The sequence below is a fragment of the Opisthorchis viverrini genome (assembly GCF_000715545.1).
Source record: "Opisthorchis viverrini unplaced genomic scaffold opera_v5_173, whole genome shotgun sequence".
Classification (NCBI taxonomy): domain Eukaryota; kingdom Metazoa; phylum Platyhelminthes; class Trematoda; order Opisthorchiida; family Opisthorchiidae; genus Opisthorchis; species Opisthorchis viverrini.
Window position 1 is genome coordinate 54,224 of NW_008751827.1, and position 10,396 is coordinate 64,619.

At 46.0% G+C, this 10,396-nt stretch overlaps 2 protein-coding genes across 2 annotated transcripts; both read left to right on the top strand.

The window, feature by feature from the left end:
- Positions 1 to 3,502: 3,502 nt before the first annotated feature.
- On the top strand, positions 3,503 to 4,934 carry T265_07416 (hypothetical protein; the record flags this gene model as incomplete). The annotated part of the gene is made up of 3 exons (XM_009172934.1): positions 3,503 to 3,594; positions 3,662 to 3,780; positions 3,817 to 4,934. 3 exons carry the CDS (start codon positions 3,503 to 3,505, stop codon positions 4,932 to 4,934), a joined length of 1,329 nt encoding a protein of 442 aa, XP_009171198.1.
- Positions 4,935 to 4,985: 51 nt separating this feature from the next.
- Positions 4,986 to 10,341, top strand: T265_14288 (hypothetical protein; the record flags this gene model as incomplete). Its single annotated transcript, XM_009172965.1, is given in 8 exon segments — positions 4,986 to 5,261; positions 5,591 to 5,919; positions 5,957 to 6,473; positions 6,511 to 6,670; positions 6,709 to 6,833; positions 7,048 to 7,114; positions 9,819 to 10,098; positions 10,104 to 10,341. Coding segments are annotated over 8 exon segments (1,992 nt in total), but the record flags the coding sequence as incomplete, so codon positions are not given.
- Positions 10,342 to 10,396: the final 55 nt, after the last annotated feature.

Here is a 10,396-nt window from a genome sequence, read left to right on the forward strand (position 1 = left end):
TATGTATAACTGGACGAAACTTGTTGTCGTACGGCAGTGAAGCATTGTCAATACTGACATTGCTGTCTTTTGATGATGATGAGGATGACAATGATAATGATGATGGTGATGATGATAATGATGATGATGATGATGGTGATGATGATGATGATGATGATGAGATGAATGATGATGTATACAAGGCATCTGTAGATGCTGTTATACTCTATGGTCGTGAGATCCGCTCCCTTCTTCGATCCGAGGACGGCATCCCTAGATGATGATGATGATGATGATGATGTATACAAGGCATCTGTAGATGCTGTTATACTCTATGGTCGTGAGATCCGCTCCCTTCTTCGATCCGAGGACCTTAGGCATCCCTACAAGTTTGCTCATCCGGTATCTCCGTAGAATAGCAAGAGTTAGCTGGCTGCAATGAGCCCTCAAGCAAATGGGGCGTAGGCGGATATCTGGTAACGTACCCAACTCAGTACATAAGCAGAGTAAACCTATGAATTTGATGCGGTTGGGGTGTCCCAAGTAACCCCGACTACCGTCTACCGGAGAAAGCGCTGTTTCCTGCTGAAGTGATTGTTTGCACAACATTTGCGGGGAATATGCCATGGAATTCCAACGTGAAAGGGAGGTACAATCAAACTGAGTACTGTGAGGTCTTCGCTCTTTCTTGGGGGGGGTGCGGGGCGAGATGGACCAAGTGGTTAGAGCACGAATTTACTGACCGGAAGGTCCGTGGTTCGCGACCGACCTCTGCCTCTCGAATTCCCCTTTCCAGGCTTGAGTGACCTGGCAGTATTGTAGCCCTCGTGCCTTCTTCGTAAGGCACGGCAGCTAAGCACCGAAAGGGTGTTACACCCGAACGTTTTTCGCTCCTTTTTTGCTGAGACCCACTTGATACTGCTTGCACGATTTGGCAACCAATTCGTGGCACGTATGCTGTCATTTCGTAGTCGGACGGTCCACATGAATTCATCCGTCACTGAGTACTGAGCTTACATTAATATGGGTTCACAAATGAAGCTGGAACAACTTCGCTGACTTCCCATAACTTCGGCATGATGCTCAGATGCGTTCCATTATAAATATCGCTGATGGTAACGCCAAATGAGGACAACAGTGCTTTACTGCCGTAGAGCACTGGCAATTTACTTGAATAAAGCTGTACAAAGGAAGGAAATAGGGAAGAGGAAGGGACCAAGGTTGTAGCACTTGTAAGCCGCTCTTTTTCATGCTCAGTGTCATCTTCTTTTTCCCCGTCATTATCAGTCACATCGCTGCACAAAAGTTTGTTTCACTGAAATACAACCGTTACCGCCCGCTTGTTGGCTCTAACGTGACTTTGAGACTTTTGCTGAGTGACTGTTGTTGTGACTGCCGGTTGGCTATATTTGACCGCTACTAACACTAAACGTGAACAAACATTTCAGCTACAAACACTGGACTAGTATATTCACACTTGTGGATTAATATTTCAATCACCGGAGATCTGGAATACCAGGAAGATAGGACTATTCTTGGTGTGGTGGTTCAACGGAATACGGAACTACGGAATCTCCTATTTTGAACTGTGAGTCAAGATTTACTTGGATTCCTTTTCCTTGTGACTTTGTACTTGGCGTACATTGGTAATTGTTCTGTCCACTAGAGACTCCATAGGGCCGTTAACCACTACAAGGTCCAGTGAAGTGACTAAAAAATCATTCAGCTGTAGCATCCTTTCGGTGCCTAGTTGCCATGCCATCTGGAAGAAGCACGAGGGGTGGGATACTGCCAGGTAACCCAAGCTTAGACAAGGGAAGTCGAAAGGCAGACGTGGAATTCAAATCACAGACCTTCCGGTCAATAAATTCGCGCTATAACCACTGAACTATCTCTCTCTGAAGTGACTATACCCCAACACTCGGTCAGACAATCCGGATAGGAAGTAACAACATGGATGCCACTGACATCCGCTGGCTGCCACGTAATTCATTGTCTCCAGTCAAGCAAAGAGAGGGGCATATGAATCCCCATCCTGGAAGGTGAAACAGAAACAACAGCACACAGTCATGCGGGTGAGGAAGAGTGATTGGGGGTCAAAGAAGCTATGCTCTCAGCTTCCAGATCCGTTTGCCCAAGCCATAAAAATCAGCTAAGTGAACACTGGATATCGCCGAGATCAGCAGATCTTATTGTTACCAGAAAGGCCATACCAACAACTAGCGACTGTGATGGCGCGCGCAGCTCCAGGAAAAGCCGGATAAACAGGAGCTTAAAGAATGACAGAGAACGCTGGTGAATTTCGACGGCCCCGGAGATGGAGAACCATTCCTCTGTAGGCAACAACCACAGTGTGTGAGAAAGAAGAAACAAAAATTCATCCACAAAATCTTCATCTTGAGCGATGGGATGGGCACTTCAAAGGGCAGTTCAGCTGGTTTCCTTCAACGAAACCGCTGGAAGAACCATGGGGGCTTGAAGGCGACATCGATATCAGCCAGGCATTAACAGGAATCCGGCATGTACTGTCAATTCTTCAACGCGACAAGGAGGCTGGACCGAATAGTCTGCACCACACACTTTTCAAAGAGGGTGGTGAGGTGCTGGTGAACAGTCTGACAATCATACGTCAGAAGAGTTGGAACGAAAAAAGAATACCGGTCGAATAGAGCCCCTCAGCCGTCATCCCAGTTCTCGAAAAGAGCGTAAGAACGTCATCCAAAAATCACCGTGGCATCAGCCCTGTATCCAGCGCACCTGAGTTGCTCTCTGGCATTATTTTGGATGGTCTGATGGATTATCGGGAAAGAAAGATTCGAGGGGATAGAGCTGGGTTCTTCCTGGCTAAGGATGCATCGACCATACTCTTTGCTCTGAGACAAGTTCTTGAGCAGCGCCACTCTTTTGAACGCCCCACGTTGGTCGTTTTTCTCGATCTGACGCTGCCAGTCGTCAGGACCTTTGGTGGTATCTTGAGATCAAGTGTGTCTCGTCTAAATTTATATACTTTATGAGGGCATTGTATGCGAAGTCCTGTAGGCGCACCGATTGATGGCCTCGGTCCTCGGGTATCAAACCGACTGACCACTTTTGATGGACTGGAGCCATAGTTCTTTTTAAAGACTGTTAACTCTGAAATTTTGGAATAATGATGTCAATAATCATCAAGTTACAGGACCTTTCGCAAGTGTAGCAACCATACCACCCGAAGGAAGTATGAGGAATGATATATATCATTCCTGGAAGGATATCCTGCCAGGTTGCCCGGCGCCAGATGCCAGAGTTTCCCTAGCAGCACAACTCGGCTATTAGTCGGTTATATGGCGGTTAAAGTCGGTTATTTGACGGTTATTTAACCGTGTAGCTATCATCCAATCAACATGAAGTGTTGTTGCCACACTTATTCACATAAGTTTTTCTTATGACACAAAGTGTTGGCATAAAACAAAAGTGCATTATTCCAATAGACTTTAAGAAACCCGTTCTGTCACTTTTTTGTTTATCTGCATCAGTATTTAAGTAAATGGCCGTAGCCACCAAGCCCATTCCCAGGATCGTCGCTGACCCACGCGCCTGCTGTCTCCACGTGTTTGTGAATTTCTATCTGGAGGAATGGTAAGTCATGACTGCTGATACACGTATGACAACTGTAGCCTTCCAAACGTGGTTTGCTCATTTCAAGGTGGACACTTAACCGCAAACTAAAGCGTGCTAGAGAGTTAGCCTTGGAACAACCACCCAATTCGATGAACGCACGCGACTTTCACCGTGCAGATCAGGAGATCGATTCACTAGCGCACAGTAAAAATGCCATTAGATGACTAATGTTCTAATTAGATGAACAACAAAATGAGGCGGATAATGAAGAGGAGAATCTGTTCCAGCCTAGTTTGGCGGACATTTTCCGAGACTGGATGATTTCGACCAATGTCCCCTTCAGTACCGTGAATCGCCTGCTTGTATCATTGCAGCATAAGCTTCCTGAACTGCCTCGAGACGCGCGGACACTGATGAGAACACCCCGGTCATGTCCAACTAGAGAAGTCCCCCCAGGAGAATACATCCACTTGGGCATTGCGAACGGGCTTCGCCGGGTTGTGCCGATGTACTTGCCACCCCAACCTCATATTATCCATTTACATATGAATGTAGATGGGATGAAGCTGCACAATAACGGTACAACCGTAATCTGGCCTATACTAGCACGTATTGTGCGGCCCTTCACTAGCCCGGTATTCCTTGTTGGGCTTTATGGAGGAGTTCGTAAACCCGAGGACGTTTGTACATACCTGCATGACGTAGTGCAGGAACTGGAAGATCTCCTGCGTCTGGGAGTTGTCGTTAATGACCTGCATCATCAGGTCGTGTTGGATGCAATTATTTGTGACAAACCGGCACGCTCCTTCGTCACACGAATGAGAGCACACAATTCCTACTATGGTTGTGATAAGTGCTGCATAAAGGGACAATACTTCCAAACGAAGATAACGTTTCCATATGGGCAGCATGTTCTGCGAACTGACAACAGTATACGTCGGGATACTCGAAACAGTCCGTCTCCATTCTTTACGTTACCCATTGATTTCGTTCACTGCTTTCCCATAGATTATATGCACGCCGTATGTCTCGGTGTTGTCCGTAGATTAGTTTCCATTTTCGTCAACGGTGATCGACCCGTACGCATCGGGCCTGCTGGCTTGAACAGGGTAGATCGGATGATTCGGAATATACGTGCCCATATGCCCGTGGAATTCCCGCGTAAGTGCCGGGAAATTACACTGTACAAACAGTGGAAAGCGACTGAGTTTCGTCAGCTGCTGTTTTACATTGGTCCCATTGTGTTTAAGGACATTCTTCCCCATGAACGTTATCAAAATTTCATAGATCTATTTATATCCGTGTATTTTCTTTCTCATCGTCGCTTTTCTGTTTCCCACATTGATTATGCACGATAATTATTGCTAGTATTTGTTAACAAGTTCCAAAAACTGTATGGCTTGCAGGAGATGGTGTACAATGTCCATTGTCTGCTGCATTTACCGGATGACGTCTCGTCTCACGGGCCTCTGGACAATTTTTCAGCATTCCCTTATGGGTCTTACATGTTCACACTTAAGCGCCTTGTACAAAGTCTCACGTATCCTGTTAGGCAGATTTATAAACGCCTGCAGGAGTCAGCATCGTATCTCACAAACACCCCAGATTACCATGCCGATTGCGATGCGGGCTTACCTTTGAAACAAGCATCACTGAACAAAAAGCGTTTCTTTAATCTCGGTAAAGTTGCCTTATCTGCCAGTCCACCGGACAACGTTGTTTTGGTAGATGGTTATCCGTGCATTGTGACAGAGGTGCAGCATCCCGACACGGCCGACTGCATAATTAAGTATGTTTCATTTCTTTCCCCCGTTTCACCACTTTTCACCCATCCCATTAATTCTCTTTTGCTAAGTATTTTTGTGTTGAACAAATTGTCCACAGTTGTAAATAGCTGTCCCCTCTCTTTTGTGCAATGCAAGTGCGCCATGCTTCCAGTCAAGGACTTATTTGTAGTTTTCCCATTATTGCACTCTATACCGTAATAATTTTATAATTTGATATGCCGTATCAGGCTTACAGTCTTGTGAAGTTCCATGAACAAGGCCTATGGCAGTGTGCAGTCCTCAGTTCTACATGGATTGAGGGTAACTGTGCTACATGGCCAAAAATTCACTCGAAGGACTTTTATAAGGCTGTTCGCCTTCATATACAGCCACCAGCTGGATCATTGAAGCTGAATTGCGAAGTCATTCGGACTTACGGTAGGTGTCATGTAGACCGCATTAACTTTTCAGACGATTTCAAAAAGGCCCGTGAACATGAGAGGAAGTTCCAGTACACGTCGGACCTGGAGACTTCGGATGTAACCATTGAGATGGGTCGTAACCATCCTCGTCGAAAGTAAGACTACCGTGCGTGTTGTCAAGATTTCTTTTAGGAATACCAGAGAACGAAGCCCCTCCCTCTCCATCAGTCCATCACCGAAAAAACCAAAGTTGATGGTGCCACAATCCCCGCCTTACTCCAGCTTCTCGCAGGCGACACCCCGTGCCTTGTTCCACTCAACTCCAGAGCCCATACCCCAGCATCCCGCACCCGTCCCGTCCACATCCAACCAGCCTGTATATACGATGCCGCAGACGGTGCACCATCTGCCACAGTACGTTTTAAACACCGCGCCGGAGATCCCTATGTTTCCAGTTTTATCCCCACCATCTGCCCCTTTATTCCAAACCCCAGGAATCGCAGCACTGCTTCAGCAGAACGAACAGCTGCATCGGAAAATGGACGCAATGGCGGAAGATCTTCGATACCCGGAGATCCGCATTGACAACTCTTTGTTACAAGTCCATAGTTCTTCTGGAACTACCGGCTTTACTTTTCCCCTCCGGAGCAAACGTTCGTGGGACCAACTGGAAAGTGAGCTGGCAGAGGGACCACGCCAGATTGAACTGGTAATTCAGTGTTGTTGATCTCATTTTTTGGCCACAGATGAAATACTTCCGATCTTTTAGTGCAGCCACCATGGCGGACCTAGTGCGCCTGTGTCTCCGACAGGCGTTGGCTGACGAATTCGCCGTCAGTATCGCCTACGCCGGGTCTGTTGACAAACTTCCCTTCCGCCACACAAGACTCTGCACCCTAATCGAAGGTAGGTGATCAAAGATAGCTTGCTCACTGTCGTTTCAGAAACAGTTCTCGGTAACCCAGTTTCCAAAGACTGTTGCCGACAGGATTTGGATAAAGAAATCCAAAAGTGGTTCGGTAACGCACGTCACCGACTGGCCCAGAGAACGCGCATGGATCAGTTGGCAGTAAGTTTCGACTTTGCACTGGGACAAGTTTATCAGTAGTAACCGATACATCGAATGCTTATACATATGTTTTGTCACTGTTTCAGACGTCCGTATTGAACCAAGAAGCTGGGATCATCGAATTGGACGTGCCTCCGAACTGACTCGGTTTGGTTGTGAAACAGTTATTTTCGTATATCAAATATATTTTTATCCTTGTTTTGCGTTCTCTAAGATCCCGTTACTAGGTTTATTTTCTGCAATGGATACGACGATATGCACGCGTGTGGTTACCAGTGTAGGTCAGTCACGTTGCGTTTGTTAACCGCAAACCGTTTTGCGCGATTACTTAACCGTTGAACTCGATTAATAAGTGGTCAAGAAGCCATCAGATAGTCCCTCTAGGAAGGAATACGCTACGGCACCGTTATTTAGCTTCTCCGTGGCCCTACAATGCGGTTAATGCGTGGCTACGTATACTATGTTAAGCCGTTATGACGACGTAGGATAGGTTCAGTAACAGCGACTAACGGTAGTATGGTGGTGATTTCACTAACGAGGGTCATTTAATCGTCCAATCACCAGTAAACCCGGTTATTTAACCGTTAAACGACAGAAAAACATGGTTTTTTGACGGTTATTTAACCAAGCAAGAGCCGGCAATCACGGTTATTTAACCAAGTAATAGCCGGCAAACACGGTTATTTGACGGTTATTTAACCGAGCAATAACCAGCAAACACGGTTATTTGACAGTTATTTAACCGAGCAATAACCAGAAAACTCGGTTAGTTGACGATTAGCTTGGTGCAAATAACCATCTGTTAACCATAAAAGTCGGTTATTAGACGGTTATATAACCGGAAAACTCGGTTATTTTGGACTGCGTGTGCTGCTAGGGTTGGTTCGAAGGACGGACATTCCGGTCAGTAAGCCCAAGTCATAACCTATATATAGCTCATGGAACCGATCCATATCGCACGTTCCATGGCTACCTAGTGAAGTATGAGCATCGAGCCTAGCTCCATAGGGGTTGGGTGACCAGAAGTTGTGGGACTTTGGCGCTACAGCGTCGGACTCAACGTTTGCGGATGATCGACAGAAGGATTTCTATGAAGGTCCCTGTACAACCAACCCAAGGCAACAGGGAAAGGTAAATGGACGAAAAATTCCCGACGTGAGGATTATACTCGGGCGCAAAATGAATCCAGACCAGACGACGGGTGAAAAACGGAGCCGCTGTGATTCTACGGCGAGCACCGCCGCTCGTCGGCGATTGGCTGCTTGGGCGACCAATCAATAAATGGCTTTGCTGATCCCAAGACTGGCCACCGTGATTTTGACGGAGTTGGTTATTTTAAAGTATCTGGCTTCTTTGTTTGTTCGCCTTTTGACCTGTTGACCCGGGACTGTGACCGAGTTGAAAGGGTTCCGTCTGTAGCATTACTGGGTCAGTCCAGCACCTCGGCTGCAGTGTTGAGCCTGTTGGGAGCGCTACCGATGAAGCAGTAGCTAATCCGGCTAGTCTTATCTGGTGAAAAATTCAAAACAATGATTTGGGACCTACTGATTTTTATGCTGCCATCAGGATTGGCAATGGTTATGCCCTGAGCAGTTAACTTGAAGTCTCAATATTGATGACCAGATACAGGTATCATAATTCACCTGACGGATTCATCTTAGATCTATTTCAACGCTCTTTGTTTCGAAACGAGCACGATAAACGCTTATAAGTGCACGGTTCCCATGTCAGAACTTTGATTCACTTTCTGTCATTGATCGAATGCATGCAAATATCGACGGGCTGGCAAATTGCGCACGTCGAAAACCTCCTGTACATCAGCTGGAAAGTGACTGCCAAAAGGGTGCAGATTTGAATTGTCGGGAGTATTTGGGCAGATAGAGTTTGATGTTGCATACAGCTTGATTAGAACCATGGAAAGAATAACTAAATTTGTGAGCAGGACAAAGGAAAAATGCCAAGGCTTTTCAGTGACCTATATTTTGGACAGCTTCAGCGTGTTGTGACAGTATTTTATGCACAGGTAACACTTTTGGCTGAGAAGTAGAAAAAATAGCGCAGCACACATAGGCCGGCACACTGAGTATGGCCGGTGCGCTTCCGTAAACGGAGACGCGTTTTGGTTCATGAAGTTCAGCGGTCATGTGCCCATTGATTGTTGACTATATTCTGGGGATCCAGGCATATATGAAGCGATTATCTTGTGTCCGGTTAGGGTGTGGAATAGGCAGTGTTTACCCCGTTCAAAACGGAAAATCTGGCACCCACGGATATATTGAGGTCATACATTAGTATACACTGTATAGTAACCTTTGAAATTACCGCAACAACTATGAAGGCATCATGGATATCTTAAAATTTATACGTCATATCCCTTACAAGACCAGCTGCACACATTAAAATGTAGTTGTTCCCAAGGCAGCCTCTGTAAAAGACACCTCAAAGGCTCTTCACACGAACGTCTGTGCAGAGCGCTCTTTTAATGTGGTTATTTGAGCTCATGCTTGGACACCAGTTTCTCACTCGGCGTCCACTCTTGATGAAGCCAAGATATCCTGTTTGGTCATGGTTCTATCCATGCAGGTTTTACGTGAGAGTCAACATGGATAGCTTGTTTAAGAAGGCCTCTTATCTTCGATTTATTGCTACGAATGAAAGTTTACGGTTGAAAAATACAAGAGTATTTTAACAGTTGATGTAATGTCTGCAATCGCTGGAATCCATTCGAAGGTAGTTAGGGGACTTCAACTTCTGACACTACGCTGCACGTATGAAAAAAATTCATACCCAACTGATCCTTGTAAAGCCCTTTAAAATTTATTTACGCGAGACCTAACAAACCGACAGAATGCAAGGATGCGTCGAGTTTAAGAACAATCCAAAAGGTTTTTAAAAGGAAAATCGTGACGAGCGGTTGATAAAAGCATTTTTGAAAAGTGGCACTCTTAAACTAAGGGTCATTCCTTAACCGTTGGCTCCATGCAGTTTGTACTGGAGGCTTTTTAATCAAAGACCACTGTCTTACCATTACGCAGACAGTATGCCAAAGTTTTCCCCCACATCGCTCTTGCGTGACAAACATGCTCGTGTTTATGGACAGCTTATTTCAAGCCAGGGACGAAGGACTCATATCGGATGCCATATTTTTCGAATTCTCAAAAGCATTTGATAGGGTCCCACACGTCCCACTGCTCCACAAACTCGAGTCTTCCGGGATTCAAAAAAATCCTTCGCTGGATCAAAGCTTTCCTATCAGATCATCCGAGTGAGAAAAGGCTCGACGTACTTTTCCGTAGCGCCGGTCTCCATTGGAGTTCCTCAAGGCTCCGTCTTGGGACCACTCCTGTTTCTGATCTACGTCAACGACCTTCCAGATGTTCTTGCGAGTTCATGTCTACTTTTCGCGGGCGACTTGAAATCCTGTAGTTCCAATGCTGGTGCCCTCCAAATGGATGTAGACGCTGCCAAGCAGTGGTCGTTGGACTGGCACCTTCCTCTGAATGATGAAAAGTGCGTCCATGTGTCGTTTGGAGGGGATTCAGCGAATGCCTTTGTTATGCATG